Genomic DNA, 22,932 nt, shown 5'->3' with positions numbered 1-22,932 from the left:
GGTTATTTAAAAGTTAAGTCACACTTACAGTAAAGTAAGAGATAACCTGTGTTCTCCAAACAAATAGCTACTAGAATTATCTGACCTATTTTATATGCATTTCAGTTTTTGATTTTAGGCTTGCTCATGCATCAAACAGTGACTATCGAAATTTATCATGTATCAGAATCAGCTGGAGAGTTTATTAAAGCTCAGATTTTTTGACCCCACCTTCAAAACGTCAGATTCCACAGTGCTGGGATGGGACCAAAGAATATGCATTTCAAATAAGTTTCCAGGTGTATTGTTAGGGTTCTCCAGAGAAACGGAACCAGTAGGATATGTGTGTGTGTGTGTGTGTATAGAGAGAGAGAGTAAGACAGTTATTTTAAAGAATTGGCTTAAGCAATTGTGGTGACTTGCAAGCCTAAAGTGTGCAGTTTAAGTCAAAAGGCTGTCTGCTGACAGAATTTCCTGTTGCTGGAGTATGTCAGGGGGTTGAGGTATGAGTCTTTTGTTCTATCCAGGCCTTTAACTGATTGGATCATGCCCACCCACATTAGGAAGAACAATCTGCTTTTCTCACAGTTCACTGTTACAAATGTTAATCTCATCCAAAACACCCTCGGAGAAACATCCAGAATAATGTTTGACCATATATCTCTGGGCATCACTGCCCAGCCAAATTGACAAATAAAATTAACCATCACACCAGAAGATGCTGATGCTGTTGGTCTGAGCACTTCTTAGACTGAGACTAATCATTTGAGGTACATGGGTGTTGGCAAGTTCACATCATCCATGATCAGTACTCCGGCCCAAAATTGTACTGAGACATGCTTCCCTAAAATGTAGGCTTTTCTTTTGATCTCAAAGAACTGTTAACATAATCTGGATTTATCTATAGACAGCTAGTTTATACTATTGGTATTCTTCTGTTGTACCTATTACATTTCCATAAGAATGTTTTCTTTTAGTGAAAACTTTCATATAGAGAACAGAAAAGATATTCCTTGTAAAATAATATAATCTTAATCCAGCAACTTTGACCCAATCTTGTCAAAAATAGACTTTTAGAGATGCTGAGGTATAGTCTCTGAGATATATAATTGATTTACTTCACTTTTTCCGTCGATTAGTTTATTAAGTGAGAAGAACTAGGTAATGAATTGTTTTGTAATATGGATAATGATTTTCCAATTTATCTCTATGCTGATCTGTTTTCATATACTATGCTGCATTTTCTTAAATCTAAAGGTAATTCTTATATGAAATATATTCTAGTATTCATTTGTACACTGTTTTCTTATATTTCAGAGTTGGCACCTTTTTAGAAAAAAGAATTACTTCATCACTTACATCTGAAGAAAAGGAATGTAACTTTGAAGATAGAATTTTATTCTCACGTGAAATACTATGGTCAAGTACTAGTGAAAGTGAAGATCAAGTAAGTCCCTCTAGTGAAAGTCATGTGCCATCTTCAAATGGAATCAGCTCATCTTTGCCATTGTTTTATTCAGAAGTAGAGGAAATGTGTCTAAGCCATACAGAGCATCCAGACAGAGAATATGAAACCATACAATTTTCCTCCAAGAAATTATTTTCAATGATGAAAACCAACAAAAACAAAAATTCAGGATTTTCTTCTGATCTTAGCTTTTCAGCATCTAGATTCACTGTAGAAAATGAAGATCTAGATGTGGCACCTTGCCCTCTTGCCCACTTATTTCTTTCTAGAGATCAAGTTAGACTTCTGGAAGAAAATGTGAGAAATCAAATTCCTTCAAAACCCAAAACTAAGTTAGGGAGTAGAACTACTTATCAATGCTCAAGTTCTCAAGAGTCCTTGAATCAGAATCAACCTTCTGTTGGAATGGTTATTTCTGTCCAAGCACAGGATTCTTTTCCAGGACAAAATGCTTTTCAGAATCAAGGTCTTTATGAAGTCCAATTTACTAGTCAAGCCCAATATATAAATCATAACCAAGAATCAATTAAGAGCCAGCCTGAGAGCAAAGCCAGCAACTTTGCCCAGCCTGAAGATGTGATGAAGAAGCCATTTTCTAGCAGCACACAAGACTCCTTCCAGTCCCAAGATCTGGATAGGAACCAACATTTTGTTGAAGTTCCATCAATTGTTGAGGCACAATATTCAGTAAAGGGCCTGGAGTCTGATGAACACTTAGGTGAGGACCAACATTGTGTTTGGTTTATAGATTCAAACAAGGTTAAATATTCAATTAAGGGGCAAGACACTATTTTTAAGAATGCTGAATTTCTAGTTTTAACTCTGAATCCAAATTTAGTCACTGAAGATATGCCACAACTAAGGAGTGTAAAAGCACAAGGCCAGCAACAAATTGTTTCATCAGAATTGAACCAGGATTCTGTATATAGCTCAGTGCCTCTTTTGTCTACCATTAAAGGGCAGAAAAATAGAAGAAAAACACCAGACAGTAAAAGCAAACTCAGTCTTAATGTTCCATCTCTAAAAGCCAAAAAAACACCAACTTCGCAAGTATTTCAAATCACAGTATGTCACACTTTAAAAAATAGGAATGAGTTAGGATGCAAGAATAACACTGAGAAGAAAGAATTACATGAAAGGAAAGATATATCAGATATAGCTTTGCATCTTATTTCTGTTTCCAAGCTTATTCTGCCTTATGTTAAAAATTATTCCAGAAAACAACTAGTGAAAGTCATGTCGGGTTTAATAAAATGTGGACATTTTCTGCAGAAGCAAAATAAGTCACCAGATACAGAGAAAATCAATTATGCAGGTCCTCTTGAGGAGACAGGAATCTCAGATATTACTAAAAAGGAAAAGGAGTATGACAAAGAAAACAAAAGACTAAAAAACATTTCACCAAAAATGTTACCTCAGCTAGAACAATCCTTCATGGTCAACACTGTTCAACTAAAAGCACCTTGTTTACTAGTAGAAACAAATGGGAAGAGTAAAGAATCTCTTAAAGACTCAATTACACAAGCAAAGGGAATTGGTATTACAGAATTTCATGTTCTAAATAGTAAAAAACCATTTGATCTCCATATTCCAAAGCACAAGGCATCTTTAGAAGAAGCTATATCAAAACCTATGCAGAAACTTGTTTCCTCTCCTGAAATGGAATCGAACAATAGAATGAAAATACAGGAGGACCTACAAAGTTCAGAGAATTCCCATCTTCAACTTTCAAATGGAGAGGAGTTACCAACCAGTACACCAAAAATGCAAAGGTGCTTTCCAAAGGAAAATACACAGAAACAAAAAGATTTTTTGGAACTTGTTCTGGAGTTGTCAAATGTCGGTTTGCTCATTTCCCTAGGAAGCAAAATACATAAAAGCAGTGAAGAATTAGAAGCCATAAAAATTCAAGTGAGTACAGAAAGTGTAAATCTGAAGGAAAATAAACCATTGATACTTAATGTTACAGAAGACAGTGACCTACGTGAAAGTGAGGAACTGGAATGCAACACTGGAAGTAACATAACAAATATGCATCAAGATAAAGAAACGTCTGATGCATTTCACAGTGCCACTTACACTACCATTTCTCAACTACCTGATACAGAAACACATAGCAGATCAAAAGCCAAGGCAGAAACATTAAGAATAATAAGGCTCAGTCATTCAGCATCAAAGCAAGAGAAATTACAAGATGAGAAGGAAACACAGAACGCAGAATACATTGATAAGAGCTGTACATTTAAAAAGCCACAACAATGTGATAGAAAGGAACAGGAGAAAGAGGCAAATTCAGAGCTGACACAAGGCTTCAGGTTCAGCGTACATCTAAAGCAAAAGCCCAAGTATGTCAAATTCCAAATGGAACAGATCAGTTCAGGAAGTAGTAAAGCCCCAAATAAAGAGCAAAAAGTCCAACCACAAACTCTTTCTACACAAACTATTTTGGAGAATAGTCCATGCCCCGTGATGGATCCATTTCAAGTTGAGAAGGTGAAGCAAAGCACAGATAGACCTACAGACAGACAGAGTGCCGGAGATCAAAAGAATCCACTTACAATGCCAGAGAACTTGCCAGTTGGTGAACTTTTAATTGAAACAGCAGAGTATAGTGTCCCATTTGGTGGAAACCTCCAAAAGACAATGGATAGTCATATTGCAGAAGAAAAGGAAGATGTAAAAAGATATTTACCTGCAGTTGCCCTGGGGTCTTTCAATAACCACTTGCTTACTTTACCATATTTTAAAAGGCAGGAAATTAAAAAAAAATTATCAGAAACAAAAAGTGTTCTCAGTGTCAAATATGTAATTATGAAAGTAAAGAAGCCAGCAATCTCACTGATGCCTTATATTAATATATGTGGTACTCCAAACCACAGGAAAAAAATGGGAGGCAATTTTGAAATTATAATTAAACAGATACTGCAAGATAAAATTGCAGCAGGTATGCTTCTGAATGTTATTTACCCTCCCATGTCTATTTTGCCTAATACTAGAATGTATAGCAGATTAAATGCAGAGAATCACAGTCATATCAAGCTAGTCCAAGAGGAATCCCAAATTGAAAGGGAAGAAAAGTATCCATATTTCATTAATGAGGGAAATGAATCCCAAAACACACTAGATGCTAAATTGCAAGATGAAGTAAAAGGCGTCAAAGAAACTCTACCAAAAGCAGTCCTGCATGATAGCTGCAACCTTGGACTTGATGCACATCTAGAGAAGGAGATTAAAACAGAGAAAGAAATGCATCAACCAATCCCATTCACAGAAACTATTATTGAGTCTGTTGTTTCTCCCATAATGGAACTATCTCAAGCTGAGAATGTGAAGAGTACTCAAAAAACACAAACAGACTGCAAATGCACTGCAGATTCAGAGATGCCTTCTCCAATATCAGGAAAATCACTGATTGGAGACCCTTTAAACCAAACAAGAGAAAGTTATATTCCAAGTAATGGAAGTGATACAAGAGAAATGGGTTACTGTTTTGCAGAAGAAAAGACAGAAATACCAAAAGATTTACCAGCAACTTCGCCAGAGACTTTCAATTATTGCACTCCTGTTTTATCTTGTTCTAAAGTGATGAAAAAGAGAGTAACATTTGCACTCACAACAAGTACAGCAAAGCCCAAATGTGTAAATACAAAGGCTGTGAAGCCATCAATCTCAGAGACAGTCAGTGTCACAAGCCACAGAAAGAAATCAGAATTAGACTTTAAGACTAAGTTTAAAAAGATAAACCAAACTAAAGGATTGGTACCTGAATGTCTAAATACCCTTTGCTCTCCAATGCATAGCAGATTGCAGAGAGAGTTCTGTCTCCCTGCGTCTCAATTAAAGCAAGGAGAAACAGCAGATAAGACATACACTGATGTCTTTGCTAAGAATAGCATATCCCATGACAGAGAGGAAAAATTGCAAGATGGAAAGGAAGAGGAACATAAAGTTTTATTAGAAGCAGCGCCACAGCTGAGCCAGCACCTGGGGTCTGAGGCGGGTCAAATGAAGGAAATCCATCTTGAATCAGACCCAGTGCTGAACTGTTTAACACTGGAGCTACCTATTAATGGACAACGTTTGCAGCACCAAACAGGTTTTGAACAAACTACTTTAGAGACTAGTCTCCAAATGGGTCCTTTAGAAGCTGAAGAACTACAAAAAGCCAATGAAACAGAAAATGACATAAAAGTCCTTGGAGGTCCTAAGATTCCACCTCCCAAAGCTTTACAGGCTCTGGAGAACAGCGATGGCTTAATACTCAATGCATATCAGAAGGATAATGAGCTTGTCAAATCAGATGAGGAACTGAACCAACCAGGAAGTACAAATATTCAGGTACAACCACAAACACATTTTACACAAACTATTTTGAAGTCTACTTCATGCCCTACACTGGATCAATTTCCATTTGAAAAGGTAGAGAGTCATGTTAGGTTTTCACCTCTAAAGTCTGGGGAAGCAAAGGTTGATGAAATCATATTTTATGCAAGAGAAGGTGGTATCTCATCTGATTCTAGCCATCAAAAGGAACAGGCTGGTGGTACTGAAAAGAAAGAGACAGTGATTTTTGGTTCCTGCATGCCTGCTTTATCTACACCTAAAACGATGAGAAACTTAAAACAATTTTCAGACATGAAAACTTTAGTGAATCCCAAATGTGGAATTATAAAGGCAAAGAAGCCATCAATTTCATACATGCTCAATATCAGGGCTGGTGCTGGTCCGAAACGTAGAAAAGAACTGAGCTGTAACTTGACAACCAAAATGAAAGAACTGCATCAAGGCAAAAAGGGGGTAGATGAAACATATGCTTTCCTGACTATGACACCTGACATTAACAAGTATGGCAAGGTAGAAACAGAAAAAGACACGCTAAGAGAAAAAAGACTCAGTTCTACTCAAGTAAAGCAAGATACATCTCCACATGAAAATAGTATTACTTCACGTGACATTAAAGAAACCCTTCTTCAAGATGAAGAGCAAGAAGAAAGGAAACAGGAGGCATTGTTAAAAGTAATTCCACAGCACCTGCAACATTTCATGTTCCGTTCAGGTCAGGGGAAGGATCTTGACTTTCACAAATTAGAAAACCAAGGAAGTAGGAAAATTCTGTTTGTTACCAAACAAGATGTCCCACAGCAACTTCAGCCTGCAGAGCCAATACAAGGAGAGGAGACAAAGAAATGCCTCCAGACCCAAAATGGCACAATATGTACAGTAAATTCAAAACTTCTTCCTCTAAAATCAGAGGACTCAGTAAATGGTGAAGTTTTAACTGGTGCAATAAAACGTGGTGTACCAACTGATAGGAAATGTATGGGGGAACAGCACAATTCGGGTAAAGGGGAAAAGGCAGAGTTTAATAAAGATCTACAAGCAACTGTCCTGGAGTTACAGAAATCACCACATGGTGGGGAGGCACAGAAGGCCAATTTGACTGACACGGAAAGTGGATCTAGTAATGCAATGAACATGAATGTACAACATGAAAGGGAAGATAAAAATATTCAAAAAATGTTAACAGAATCAGTTCCATGCTATAGTCAACACCTCCGTTTCAGTACACATCAAATGAAAGATCCTGACCCTTGCAAATCAGGATCTGAACCAAAGAGTCCCGAAGGCAGATCTTGGAATTTGTCTCACATAGTGCAAAAAACAAAGCAAGAAACACACTTTAGAGAAACTGTTTTAGAGCCTATTTCTGGATACATGATGAAACAAAGTCCTCATATGCAAGAAGGAATAAAATGTATGGAAGGTCTAAAGACTTCATTTCCCAAAACAGGGAAATCAAAGATTGGTTCAATACCACGTGATACCCCTTGGGATGAAAATCCTAAAAGGAAATGGGATAGTTCTATTTCTGAGAAAACTGCATGGAATCAAAAAAACTTACAAACAGTCTTAAAACCTTTAGATTTCTCCAGCCTCATGTCATCTGAATATGAAAGCCGGAGCTATACATTAGAGTTTATAGGCAAGAAAAGTATGAGTCCCAAATGTGTAACTTTGAAGGCAAAGCAACTACGAATTTTGCAGTTGTTTAATATCATAAGATATTCTACAGAAAACCACAGAAAGAAAAAGCAACACCGTTTTAAGTACAAGATGAAAGGGAAGCAATGGTACACAAGTATAGGAGAGGCATTACTCAGTGCCACTGAATATGCTAAGAGTACAACATCCAAATCAATGATTGATAAACTCTTATTCAATACAGCAGCGAGGTGCATTCTATCTAACAGAACATGCCGACAAAATCTGGATGGTCATATTACAGAGGAAAAGGAAGAGGTACAAGAAAATGTAGCTGCAATTTTCTTGGGTCTTTTAGATTTCTTCATGCCTGTTTTATCTAACTCTAAAAACCAGAGGAACACAGCACAGTTATCAGAAAAAGAAATTATATTCAATGCCAAATGTTTAACTATGAAGGAAAAGAAGTCGTCAATTTCACAGATACATAAAATCAATAGAGAGTCTACCAGAAAACATAGGAAGAAATGTAAATCCTATTTAAAAACTGTATCCAACAGAAAGTACCAAGAAAATCATGGTCATATTACAGAGGAAGAGGAAGAAGTACAAGAAAACTCAGCTGCAACTTTCTTGGGTCCTTTAGATTTCTTCATGCCTGTTTTATCTGACTCTAAAAACCAGATAAACACAATACAGTTATCAGAAAGGAAAATTATATTGAATCCCAAATGTTTAACTATGAAGGAAAAGAAACCATCAGTTTCACAGATACATAAAATCAGTAGGCAGTTTACTACAAAACATAGGAAGAAACTTGAATCCAATTTAAAAACCAAACTGAAAGCAATGTGGCAAGGTGAAAATGTGGCTGATACATTTCCAAATACAACTTCCTTCACTCCAGATTCCTCTGACATTAAAAGGCAAAGTGGATTCCAAACAGAGATAGACATGAGAATATCAGGGTTAAGTCACACACAACCAACACAAATAGAGTCACTAGCTGAAGGGATAGCAAGGTATTCTGATCCCATTGACAAGAGAAGGACTTCCAACTTGGTAAAGGGAGCAAAACTACATGATAGAGAAAGTGGGGAAGAGAAGCAAGAACATCTTACAGAAATGGATCCATTCTATGCAGAAAACTTCATGGCAAACACATATCTTAGAAAGGATCGTCATCTTGGTAAATCAGAGGATGTGCTTTTGGGAGAAACTTTTTTCTCAAAAAGTCAGATTTACAAAGGGAATTCAGAAAAAAATGTAAAAATAGAAAAAAACAAAAATGGAAAAGAAAGTCTCAAAGTGGGGCTCGCAAGGATGGAGAAATCAGATAATTGTGCAGAACTGAGTGAGGCAACAGATGATGCCATATCAAACAAATATGATAAACAGAACATTGGCCATTCTGTTTTAAAAGAAAATGCTTTCTGTAATTTGGCAGCAATTGTCCCAGATTCTGTTGGCAGGCATTCACCTGCTTCAGAAGAAATGAAAAGACAGAATGGCAGACTTAAAATGGCTGACAGGTCAAGTCCCCAAGGTAGACCTTTGCAGGCAAAGCAATCAGCAGTTTCACAATCACCTGATACTGCAGGTTATGCTGTTGTAAGCAATAATAAGGAGCAGAAACAGAACTTTAAAGCCCAGAAGACAGAAGCAGAAGTTGATTTAATAGATCAAGAAGCAAAGATAAATGTTGCAGAAGAGTTTAATCCAGAATCTGTTTTTTTCTCTAAGATACATCCACTTCAAATTGAAAACAAGAAAGAATTTAAAACTGCAGACTGGAAAACAAGGGCAGATCCCAAGACATTTGCCCTGCCAAAGAAACAGCAAGAGCTGTGTGTCTCAGGAACTATCTGGAGTTATCCTAATCCCTACACATCTATTTCTCCTACAATCATAAGACATAAAGATAAGGCAAAGACAGCAGATGTGGAAAGTACTATGCATACCAAACAGATAAAATTGAAGGCAAAAAGAATACCAGTTTCCCAGCTGCTTGAGTATGGTACTGTAAGCAATAAAAAAGAACTGAGAGGTAACATCCAGCAGCAGAAGTCATTCCAGCTGAGTAAAAATGCAGTACATCGAGTTCTAAAGGCTGTTTATGACTCTGGATACTGTGTGTCTAGCATTAAAAAGCTTACAGAAGTAAAAATGGAGAAAGACAAGCCAAAAGACAGGACATGCATTCTTCCACAGCCAAAGCTGGAGAAACTACTAAAAGAAATGCAAAGGTCATTGTCAGGTTGTACTGATATGTCCAGCATTCTTAGAAAACAGGAACAAGATATTAGAGAAAAGGAACAAAAACACCAAAGCATTTCAGAAGACATATCCCAATACTATATTGGACCGTTAAGGATTAGTTCACAACAAATCAATTACAGTAGTTTCGATGCCCCACGAATTAGAACAGATGAAGAACTTGAATTCCTCATTGCACAAAGAGCAAAGGAAAAAGATGTGGGCATTGCCAAACATTCAGTTTCAATTCTGTGGGAGAGAGAAGGATCGAAGAGATTAGATATTCCACTAAACTCAAAAGGACAGAATATATTTTTTACAGAGTTGGATACTTCTCAACAGAAGACTTGCCAGGAGCAAGAATTGCTGAAACAAGAAGATATTTCTATGACAAACCTGGGGTCTATGGCCTGCCCCATTATGGAACCTCTTCATTTGGAAAACACAGGAAAGGTAACTGAGGAAGAAGATGTGTACATTAACAGAAAAATTAGTTCACATGTATTGGGAAAAGAAGGATTAAAGGAAACTGATATATTTGTAGGTTCTAAAGGACAGAAATTTCTTTGTACAAATTCAGAGGTACAGCACAAAGTGCCTGCAGAGCAGAAAGAACAGGTGAATCCAGATCATGTTCCCGAAAGTATTCTGGATTCTGAATCTTTCCTCAGTAAGGACCCTCTTCACTTAAAACAGGCAGTGAATACAACAAGAAAAGAAAATGTTACCATCTCTGAAAGTTTCAATGAAAATCTTTGGGGAAAAGAGCAATCAAAGTTGGATATTACATTAAAATCAAATAGACAGAAAATGGACGTTTCAAAAAAATTGAGGATGAAGCATCTAAGTAATTATGATCAGAATAAAGAGAATATTCTGGAATCTGTTCTCCCTTGCATATTGCATCAACTTTATATTGAAAATCCCAAGAAAGAAGGCTCAGCCGAAGAAATCATGAGTTCAAAAGTTCTAAGCCCAATGGTAGAGAAAGCATCACATGAAGTAGGTATTCTGGTGGATCAACCTCCATGTTCAGAAGGAATACATTTGAATATTAAAGGAAGAAAAGAACATCCACAAGAAAATACACACGAGGCTTTTCCAGCATCTGTTTCTCACTCTTTAATGGACGTACTTCAGATTAAGTCACCAAAGGTAAAGAAAGCATTAAAGGCAATCAATAGTTTAGGGTACCACACTTCAAATACAAAAGGAATTGGCTTGCTTTTTCCAAGACAGGCAGAAAAGGAAGAAAAATGTACATACAAGGCTCTTCCAAAGCCTGCATCTCACTCCAAAACAGATCTATTTCAGTTCAATGCATCTATGCAACAAGAGAAATTAGATGCTATGGATATTCCACATTATGACTATTTAACTTCACAGACTAGAGAAGCAGTAAAACAAATGGATGTCATAGTTGGATATACTCAAAACAGTAAAAAAAGACAAGACTTACTCAAAACAGGCCAAAAATGGCAGTACCTACCAATTTCCTATGAGAACTTTTGGGAGCATATATCTTGCCCTCAAAAGTATCCCTGTCTCCTGCAACATTTAATGCCTCAGGAAAAGGAAGCATTATCAGAAGGAGGTAATTTATCAAGCCGGACACCAGGACTAGACTTGTTTTCTGCAGATCAGCTAAGCACTATAACTAAGAATAGACTAGAATGGATTGTGCCCTTGATTTCTCCAAGGCAGATGAAAAAACAAGATTCAATGCTGCCTTTAGGATCATACCATAAAACTATAAAATATGCAAGTCTCTTATTTCCAAAAGGAATGAAATCATCAGATGGGGTACAGGTCTTTGATTTAATATCAAATAATAGCTCACCCAAGTTAAGACTTGGGAAGAAGATAGAAACACAAAAGGCAAATGAAAAGGTACAAAAAGAAGTATGTCTGCCTGTAACATTACATTCTCTTTCTGCATCCATGCCTATTTTGCAAGAAAGTAAAGGACAGAAGGATAGCGTAGAACAAGTTACTAGGAAAGGCGTGATATGCCACAAAAGGAGAACTTCGAAATGGAAGAAATCAGTATTTTCACATATACTCAATACCAGTGACTGTGGTGCCTCAAGTAACAGACTAGAAATGCAGTGGAATATGACAGACAAAATGGTCAATGTGAAACATAGAATGAGTGAAATAGATTTGGTTGCAGCAAAAATATGTGAGTCTATTCTTTCTTTACCTCACTTCAAATTGAATAAAGAAACAATTGATGGGGTGATCTCAAGTAATGTTAAAAGTACAAAACAACACATATCACAGGGAAAGAAGGATAGAGGAAAAGCAATGGGTATGAAAAGAATAAAAAGCCCTAACATCATTTTGAAGCCAAGGAAGTCATCACTGTCACATATACTCAGTATAAAGGAATTTCCTTTGCTGTTAGACATTATAAAACAAGAGGGCAAGATGCAAGAAGGTAAAGGTAAATCAAGTATGAAACTGACAAACTTGTGTACTTCTTTACCATCTCTATCACATAGTAATTCAAATTCAAGAACAAAAGCAGGTAAAGATAAGTCAGGAACTCTAAAGGGCTGCCTTCCACCACTAAAGCTCCAGGCATCATCAAATGTCAGAAGAGTATCATCTGCAGAGTCAATTAATAGAGACAGTTTAAGTAATGTAATAGAATCAAAGTGTTTTCCACAGAAAAAGAAGGAAGATAGAGAAAATATAGTAGATGTGAAAGATATAATGGGCCTCAAATGTATCACTTTGAAAGGAAAGAAATCACTTTTTAGACATTTACTGCATGGAAAAGAACCACAATGGAGCAATAAAAAACTAGAGAAAATGATGCAGGAAGATGAAAGTAATCTAAATGTAGTTCAGAATAAACTCTGTGCTTCTATTCTTTCTCCACCTCACTTGGAATGGAATCCTAGAATAAAAGAGGTATACATGAGAGGAATAACAAGATTCTGTCTTTCATCATCAACACAGCAGGAATTACCAGATACAATGGAAAAATGTGAGCAGCCAATTGATGATAGTTTAAGCAGTATTGAAAAAGCAAAACATATGCCGCAGAAAGACAAAGACAGAGTGGAAAAGGCTTTGGAAAAAATCATGCATTCCAAAAGAATAGCTTTGGAGGTGAAGCAGCCTTCAATATTCCAAGAATTAGAGTTGAACATCAAAGAAAAAGGAGGAAAGATTCAGGAAGATAAAGAAGTTGAGATTTGGAGCAAACCTTTTGCTTCCATCTCTTTTCTACCTTACTCTAAAGTGGGCACAATAGAAGGAGAGGAAGCCATGAGAATAAAAATGAGATCCTCTTTTTCACAACCAAATCTCCAAGAGTCATCAGATACAGAGAAAACAGCATATGAAAAGTGTATTTCTGATAATATCTCAAACAGTGTAAAAAAGGCCCTAGAATCTATATTGCAAAAAGAACAGGAGAGGCGAAAAATGGAAAAAATTAGGGCTTTGAAGAAAATGAAATCATCAATTTCACAGGGAATTCAGTTGGACATCAAAGAGCAAGAGAAAAAGATAGAACATATTAAAGGTGAACCAAGTGTGCTTCTGACAAATGCCTGCGCTTCCATTCCTTCTCCTTCTCATTTACAACTGGATACAAGGAGAGAAAAAGCAGAGTATGTCACTGAAATAACAAGATACTATCTTCCAGAACTATCACACCAAAAATCATCAGAGGCAGGGGAAAAAGCAGATGGAGTGGCCAGTAAGGGCGATATCACAATCGAAGTACAAAAAGCAAAAGATTACATGCAACAGAAAGAAGACGATGAAGTAAAAATATCAGCTAAGAAAGACATAATGCATCCAGAAGACAAAGGTCTGAAAGCAAAGAAGGCACTTTCACAGGACCTACCATTGAATACTAAAGAGCCAGGGAAAATGGATCAAGAAGCTCAGGAGCAAGGGAAAGAGGACAGAGAAGGTGAGGAGCAAGGGAAAGAGGACAGAAGAGGTGCAGGACAAGAAAAGGTTGATAGAGAAGACAAAGAGCAAGGGAAAATGGATCACGAAGTTGAAGAGCAACAGAAAGCAGATGGAGTAGGCATAGAGCAAGGGAAAATGGATGGAGACAAGAATGAACAGGAAAGAGTTCTGTTCCTATATTTGCCTTCCAATTCTTCTCTAACCCATTATATATTGGACACAAGAATAGGAGAGGAAGACCAACAAGGAATAATCAGACCTGGTATTTTACAACCAAGGCACCAGAAATCATCAGAGACAGGGAAAAAAGCAAATGGGGTGCCCAGTGAGGGTGATAGCGCAAGTGAAGTACAAAAAGCAAAAGATTACATGCAGCAGAAAGAAGAGGATGAAGTAAAAATATCAGCTGAGAAAGACTTAATGCATCCAGAAGACAAAGATCTGAAAGGAAAGAAGGCACTTTCACAGAACCTACCACTGAATCCTAAAGAGCCAGGGAAAAGGGATGGAGAAGGCCAGGAGCAAGGGAAAGAGGACGGAGAAGGTGAGGAGCAAGGGAAAAGGGATGGAGAAACTGAAGAGCAACAGCAAGCAGATGGAGTAGGCACAGAACAAGAGAAAAGGGATGGACACAAGAGTAAACAGGAAACAGTTCTCTTCCTACATTTGCCTTCTGAGTCTTCTCTAACTTGTTATGAATTGAACACAAGAAAAGAAGGAGAGGAAGACTTACAAGGAATAATAAAATCTGCTACTTTGCAACTAAGGCAGCAGAAATCATTTGATGCAGGGAAAATAGCACATACAAAGTCTTTTGGGGTGGATAGCTCAAATGATGTAAAAACAGTACAAGAATACAAGCCACAGAAAGAAGTAGATAGAGGAAAAACAGTAAGTGTGGATTATATAATGCAACCTGAAGGCACAATTTTTGAGGCAGAGCAATTATCACTTCCACATACACTCAATATCCCTGGCAGCAGTGGCTCAAAAACTAGAGAAGTACTAACAAACATAAAAGAAAAATTGAGACATGTACAGGAAAGAAAAAGTGAACTGGATGTGTTTCTGACAATACCTTCTCTATCTCACTGTAAATTAGACAAACGAACAGCAGGCAAAAAAGAGGAACAAGGAGTAACAAGATCTTTTCTTCCACCCTCATGGCACATGGAATCATCAGATACAGGGAAATTAAAATATACATTGTCGTATTTGAATGATATCACAGGTGATTCAAAAAGAACAAAATACATGGCCCAGATCCAAAAGGATAAAGCAAATATTTCAGAGAAAAGTGTAATGCATCCCGAGTACATAGCTGTAAAGGCAGAGAAATCACCCCTTTCCCATATACTAAAAACAAAGGAACTGCAGGTGAACATCAGTCAACAAGGGGAAAAGGCACAAGAAGGTGAGGTGGAAATAGTTGTACTTCTGAGCAAAACTTGTCCTTTTGTCACTTCTTCAGCTTTCCTTGAGTTAGACTCAATAAAAGAAGAAGAAGGTGAACCAGGAATAACAAGAAGCTTTATGCCACATCTTGAGATCCAGGAATCATTGCCTTCAAGGCAAACAGCACCTACAAAGCCAACAGAGAGCCTTGTAAAGAAAGAGAAACAACTCCTTCCCCAGAAAGAAGACAGAGTACAAACAGTATCCATGCATGGCCTAAGGTACCCCAATGGTGCCGTTTTCAAGGCAAAGACATCAGCACCTCCACAAGTGTTCAGCATCACTGAGCACAGTCCTCTGAGCAAGAGAAAGGAGCCACAGTGGGGCATGAAAGAGAGAGCAGGACAGAAGCAGGACAGGACAGGACGTCCTCATGTGATTCTGACAAAAACTCATCCATTCATGCCTTCTCTCTCTCACCATAGATTCTCTCCTTCACAACCAAAGCTTCCTATATCATCAGGTGCAGGAAAAAGCAGACTTGCAAATTCAAATGAAGGTATTAGCCCACATAAAGTAATACTAAAAGCAAATCAACAAATGCCATATAAAGAGGCAAAGGACAGAGTAAAAATAGAAGGCAGGGAAGGTAGAATACTCCCCAAAAGGATACATTTGAGGGCAGAGGCACTCCCACTTGCACTTCTATGCAATGGAAAGAACTACTCTTTGCACATTGAAGAGCAAGGGGAAGGAGTACAGGAAAGCAAAAAGGAACCTGGAGTGGTTCCGAGGAAACCTGCTTCATTCCCTCCTCCTCCATTTTACCTGAATTGTGACACTAGAAGGAATGAAAAGGAAGGCACATTAGGTAAAACACAATTCAGTTTTCCACCACTAAAGATTCAGGATTCATCAGATTCAGGCAAAAAAGCATTTACTGAGTCACTGCATGGTTACACATTAAGCAACTCAAAAGGACCAGTGCAACCCACAGCACAGGGAGAAGAGAAAGGTGGACTCAGAATAGATATGGAAGACAAAATGCTCCCCAAATGTACAGACCTGAAAGCAAAGCAATTACTACTCTCAGATATACTCAATACCATAAAATTGCAGTGGAAAAGTAAAGAACAAAAGAGAAAGATTCAGGAAGATAAAAATAAACAAGTTAAAGGACTGCCAAGCATTAATACTTCTTTACTTACTCCACCATATCTTAAGTTTGATACAACAGAAGGACAGGAGAACGTGATAAGAATTGCAAAAGTGTCTCTCCCACAGTCACGGTCCAAGGAATCATCAGATGCAGGGAGAATAGCATGTCCAGAAGCAACCCATGGAGAACTTTCAAGTGATGTAAAGCAATTAAAAGCACACCTGCTACAGAAAGAAGAGAAGGATAGAGAAAAAGTTGCGGATATGACCAGTGTACTGGATCCCAACAAAATGTATTTGAAGGCAAAGAAATCGCCTGTCTCACATACGCACAGTTTCAGTGATCTTCAGTGGAAAACTAGAGAGCAAGAGGAGGAAAAGCTCCAGAAAGTTAAAAGTGGGCCAGGTGTCATGTTGTCTAAGAGTCCTTCTAGATCCTCCCCACTTCACCTTAATGTGAATACTGGGTTCCAGGAGGAAAGCATACCGATATTAACAAGACCCTCTTTTCCCCTAGTAAAACTCCAGGTATCACCAGATACTGAGGGAGGCACATGTATAAGGCCAATTGCTGGTGATATTTTAATCTATCTACAAAAAGGAAAACATGTGTCACAGAACAAGGAAGAGGATGACGTGCAAATAGTAAGCATCTTAATATTCCCCAAACATCAGGAAGAGAAGGTGCAGGAATGTGAAGGTGAACCAGGTGTGGTTCTGACCAAATCTACTTCATTGCCATCTCTATCTCAACTAGAATTGGATAAAGAAACACATTTAGGTAATGAAATGCTAAGACTTAAAAGACCTATTTTGCGGAGAATATCACACATAGGGGAGACTGTACATAGAGAGTCCATCGTTGGTGATATCCCAAAAGATGTTAAAAATGAAAAGCAACATATCCCTCAAAAAGAAGAGAGGAACCAAGAAAAAATAATCGATATGAGAGGCACAGATATAACTTTGAAGTCAAAGAAGTCACCTCGTTCCTGTATGCTCCACAGAACAGAACTGCATGTGAACATTGGAGGGCAAGGACGAAAGGAACATGAAGGTCAAGATAAACCACCAGGTATGATTCAAAGTAAAATGTGCATACTCTTTTCCAAACCTTTGCTGTCTAACCTTAAACTGGAGAGAGCTATGCATGCAGATGAAGAAAGGCTTGGAGGTAAGACATCCTTTTTACTTCCACTAATGCCATCAGCATTACCAGATACAGAGAAAACAGCAGATGCAGAGGCAAGGATTGGTGATGTAAGAAAAGGAAAACCACATAGGTCACAAAAAGAAAACAGGCATGAAGTGAAAACGATAGATATGAGGTTCAGGATACACTGCCAAGAGGCAAGGATTTCACCAATGTCACATATCCTTAATGCAAAGGAATTAGTGTTGAATATTAACAAACTGGAGAAAAAAGTACACAAGGATAAAGATGAAGCATGTGTGGTTCTGTCAAGGACTTTTCTTTCTATACCGTCAGCACCTCCTCTTTATCTGGATTCTGGGAACAAAACAGACAAAGACACTCCAGGAATTACAGGATCATCTTGTCCACAGCGAACTCTCCATGTACCCTCAAATACCCAGAAAATAACAAATAGAGACTCAGTTGAAGGCGATGATAAAAACGTTGTTAAGCAAGCAGAACAGTATGTGCCCCGCCCAGAGGCAGAGCAACAGTTGACCTCAAACTTCATGATCAGCGTCCAGCAAAGGAACCAACCTTCACGAGTCAGGTCAGAAGAAGATTTGAATCAGTTAGTTTTAAACTCACAGGATGAGGACATTTATTTCACAGGGTTTGGTACCATAAGAAGTGGGAAAAGGCAGGAATGGCTCTTTACAGGGAAAAAGGCTCAGCCCGTAAAATACAAAACAGAAAATTTAACTGCGTTTCTTTCCTATCCCACAATGGATGCAACTAAAATGGGAGGTCTGGAAGAAGACACTGAAATAATGGATAACTTAAACCATAAAATCAGTCCTAAGGCTTCAGTTTCACTGATAAGGAAAATATCTAAGGAACTGTATGTCACACTTGGCACCCCTGCAAGTTCAAAAGGATTTTCTGTTTCAGAGAGATACGCTCACCAGCAAGAAACTTCATCGAAAGTATCTCCAGAACTTGCAGGTTCATGTAAATTTGATAAGCCAAAGGAAGATGTACAAAGTAATGATAGAATCAGCAAAATGTTTTCTCCCAAAGTGTTAGCACCACAGACAAAGGGATCACTCAAAAAAATAAGTATCGTCACTAACTGGAATGCCCCCCAAAATATAGAAGAACAAGATATTGTCATGAAAAAGCAAGTGATCCGACGGTGTGAACATGGGCACAAGACCAGGACGAACACTATCCTTTCTAAGTTTCCCCTTCAAAGTGGAAAGCAGAAGACACCATCGGAAACAGATGTGGACAAGAAAACAACAGCGCACCTCAGCCTACAGATGCTACCAGGAATACACAGGGATATGACAGAGATTGACTCTGCAAAAGGGGGAAAGAAGCAGGCATTGCTCATTTCAGAACAAGAGGAAGGTGTTCTGGAATTGCTTCCGAAGTCCCTATTCCCTCCCTGGACTTTTCAATTTCAATCAGGAGATCTGGAGGAAAAAGATCAAACAGACGCAAACACCAATATAAATCTAGAGCAGAAAAAATTAGAAATGGACAATGATAGTACTGTGAATCAGAAAGAAGGGAAATTAAAAATAGGCACAAACAGAGCTTTACATCTGCAAGAAGAGAAAACAGAGATGCACAAGGCCAGGACTGCCAATCTGGAGAAGGAGAGAGGAAGAATGGACACAAGCAGTAGTGCACACCCACATCTTCCATCTCTAAAGGCAGAGGAATCTCAAATGAAGACTCAAGTCATCACTCATAGGGAGAACAGCCGCCTAATCATGCAAAAGCAGAAAAAAGAACTAGAAGCATCTAATGCAAAACAAAGCATTCAACTACAAAAGTTATTTCAAAGAAATGTTCTGGATTCATTTTATTCATATGTTCCTCTTTCTCCCAAACGTAAAGACCAGAAAGGCAGATTAACAATAAGAGATCTGAAAAGAGAATTGAGCACCAAATATTTAACTATGAAAATCCAGAATCACCCAATTCCACAGATGCTTAATATCACGGGGTGTGGTACACCAAGCAATAGAAAGAAATTAGAGTATGATGTTAAGTTAAAGAACATAGTTTCATGGAGTAAAGATGTCTCAGGAATATTTATCAGAAGTCTTTCTATTTCCATCATGCGTTCACCTCACACTGACCCTAAGACAAACCTAGAAAGAGAAAAGAGAATCTGTCTTCCTAAATTCCAGGAAAAATCACCAAACACTAGTGAAATGTCTAAGAGAGACACTTTAACAATTGTAAAAGGGGAACAGAATTTTACAAACACAGTTCCACAAGATCCCCAGCCCTTTGCAGTGGACAAACAACAAATGCAGAAACTTCCTAATGTCAAATCAGAAGCAAACCTCAGAAGTGAAATGAATAAAAAATACTTAAAGGCACAAACAAAAGAACGGATTGTTCCAGGGCATGATGTCTCAAGGATCATTAAAAAACCAGACTTACGTATCATCGAGCAGGAAGAAAAGATTCTAAAATGCATTCTGACACCCACAGAGTGTCCATCTATGCTTGAAGATCCAAAGTTACCCAAGCAAAGGGATCAGAGTGAACCAGTATGGGACATGACCACACAAAAGGTTCAGCAACAAAAAGCTTTCCCAGGAACTGTGCCCATACCGCCTCAAGTTAAAAGTAGCGAAGTCAAAATAGTTGCAGACAGTACAAATGCAGAACATTTACTTCCCATTTGTGAAGCAACCAAAGCTATCTCTGAATCCCAGGCTAAAAATATGATCCAAGACAAAGTTTCTTCTGATAAACTAGATAACATACAAGCCTATAAGCCTGACGACTTGAAGTCACCACCTTTTCCAGAGGGTCCAGATACAATATTAACAGCAATATATCCCAAAACGCAGCACAAATCCCTTTTAGAACAGTTTACTCCCAAAGAAAAAAATAAGCTTACTAGTCATTTAGAGTCAAAAGCACTTGAAATACAACTGAATCTGATACCAGAGATGGCAAGGAAATCTTTACAAATGTTCAACTTTTATCCACAAGGGACTATTTCAAAAGATAACAGTTGGAGGTTCTATTCTAGACATAAAACAATGAACTTTATGTCTCTAGAAGGGACTGATACCATAGAACCTAACTCAAAACATAAATACCAAAAGGATTCACCTCTTGTCAGCAATATGAAGACACTGATTGTTGATGTTTCAAGTGGCAGTGAGGAGACAATCACAAAGCTACAGAGTAATAATAAGCTAGAAAATGGAACATCTGCAGTGACTTCTGCTAGTGAGATGCTATTGCCTCATACCCTCCAAAACCACTCAGTAAAAGAAAAAGGCAAACTCCTCATGCACTTTTCTGTGAAAACATTGGAGATACAAATGAAAGCCTTTCCCAGAATTGTAAGAGAATCTTATGCAATGACCAGTGCTCATGAGAGAAAGAAACCCTTATCTAACTGTATTCATCCTGGTTTCACAGGACCAAAACGACAAAACAGAATTTTGTTACTTTCTGAGGAAAAATCTCTCCATCAAATAGATCTTGATTTACAATACAAATACCTTCGTTTTCTCCTGGGGCTTCCTGTTGGAAGTACGTTCCCTAAGCCAAATGTACTTCCCAAACATAGTAAGTTAAACACAATTGCAGTGTGTAAAAACGTAAATGCCGGTGGACAAAGTGGTAGTCTTTCCATTGATACAGAACTGTTAGAACAACATATTTCTTTCAAAAAGCAAAGTCCCCATGAAAACTCATCACTCATCAGAAAATTCCCACAGCCAACCCTTGTGTGTGCTTCTGACCGTGATCTGCACAGCCCGAGGAAGAAAGATACTCAAGTTCTTTCAGAGTCAGAATTCCATGTGACTCCAGAAAAAAACAAACAATATCATGTATGGTTTCAAGAAAGAAATACATGTGAATCTGTTGATTTAAGGACCCAGAGAAATGCTACTGGTTCAGCTGTTTCATGTGAAACTCAGATTTCTGAAGATTTTGTTGATATTCAGACAGATATTGAGAGTCCAGCTGACTTGGACAAGTGTTCATGTCTTGAAGTAAGTGAGAGTGAGGAATGTGTGTTTCTGGAAGCCAACTCTTATTTAAGTCAGGAATCAGAAAACATTCTATTTGAATTACAGACAGGCATTCCTTTGGAAAATGTCTACAAAGTCACGACTGATTTGAAATCATTTTACAGTGAAGATTCAGGTTCCCATTGTACTAGAGAGTGCAGAAAGGAAACCTTAATTATTACACCACCTTCCTGTAAGTCCCACAAAAGCAGGAAATATAGATCATCTTCCAAAATGAAATCTCCTGACTGGTTGTGTCATAGTTCATCAAATACTGTGGAAATTCAGTCTAGGTCATCTAGTGTATCATTCAGTGAAGAGAAGATTTCATGGACTACCAAGAGCAGAACAAGTTACTCTTCAGCTCCCTTAACTGAATCAAATATTAAATCACATCTTGCAAAAAACCAAGGCAAGTCTCACAGGCACCCAGAAAGCCAAGAAAGAAAGAAGGCCAGATCTGATTTATTTAGGAAGAAAAACAGTCATTGGGACCACGATTACAGTTGTACACACAGCAAAGAGAAACGTGACAGAAAGAAGAGAGTGTATGATTATGAGTCAGAAAGATTGGATTGTTTCCAAAGCAAACATAAATCAGCATCAAAACCTCATCATGACGATATCAACTTCTATTCTGAAAGAAAACAAAACCGGCCCTTTTTTTTTGCCTGTGTACCAGCAGACTCACTGGAGGTTATACCCAAAACCATTCGCTGGACTATTCCCCATGAAACCTTAAGGAAAAGAAACTTCAGAATTCCCCTAGTGGCAAAGATTTCAAGTTCTTGGAATATATGGAGTTCCTCCAAAAAGTTGTTGGGGTCGCTCTCGGGGTCCCTTACTACCATTTTTCATAGCTGACATTACCATAGCTAAACTCCTCTGAAGTGGACAGCTGGTCGCTATTGTGATATTCTGTGAAAAATAAAATCATATAACGTCCAATGGCTTCCTCGTGAAGTGTTTTTATATAAAGATAGACAGTAATCCAATCTTCCAATGATAGATTGAAATTTGTTATTTATCATTAGCAATTTAGAAAGTTCAGGCACTTTTACTGATTCTGGCAATTTTGCATACCATTTCATCAGGAACCACCAGACTTCATCAGAAAGGGATACATCAGATATGGTAAGGTGCAAACCAATAGGTTGGGATGCATAAAATGTGTGACTTCACATACAGATGTCCTTGCTGTTTGTGGTATTGGTATGGGTTTATACTGCGCAAACACAAAAATTCTGGTGAACCTTATGTCATGCAATTCCCATCAAAAAAGAAAGACTAGTAAATGGATAGTTCATGCTCTGCTCTTTTGAGTATATTCTTGACAGAAGGGAACATCCTTTTTGACTAGATGCTGTACAGAAAGATTTACCTGCTTATAATTGTACACACCTGATGAAAAGAAGCCTTTTTCTGCCTACCAGTTTCTCATACTGTACATTTCAAGCCCTGTTTCTCCTCTCTTTGCACAATCCTTTGGTCCTGGACACTGTAGGAGGCTTTCATGTTGGGATGTAGCCCCTGACTTTGCATCCTTATTTCACCACCTAGGA

At 38.0% G+C, this 22,932-nt stretch overlaps 1 protein-coding gene across 1 annotated transcript in view; it reads left to right on the top strand.

Moving 5' to 3' along the window:
- Nucleotides 1-22,318, top strand: part of CCDC168 (coiled-coil domain containing 168) — a 31,839-nt gene extending 9,521 nt beyond the window's left edge. Inside the window, exon 4 of the mRNA XM_008957440.6 lies at nucleotides 1,297-22,318. Coding sequence (XP_008955688.4) covers nucleotides 1,297-22,234 — 20,938 coding nt within the window. The 3' untranslated portion in view covers nucleotides 22,235-22,318. The remainder of the gene's footprint in view (nucleotides 1-1,296) is intronic.
- The last annotated feature ends 614 nt before the right edge of the window (nucleotides 22,319-22,932 follow it).

The sequence above is a fragment of the Pan paniscus genome, chromosome 14 (genome assembly GCF_029289425.2).
Source record: "Pan paniscus chromosome 14, NHGRI_mPanPan1-v2.0_pri, whole genome shotgun sequence".
Lineage (NCBI taxonomy): Eukaryota > Metazoa > Chordata > Mammalia > Primates > Hominidae > Pan > Pan paniscus.
This window is presented reverse-complemented; position numbering and strand designations above follow the sequence as displayed.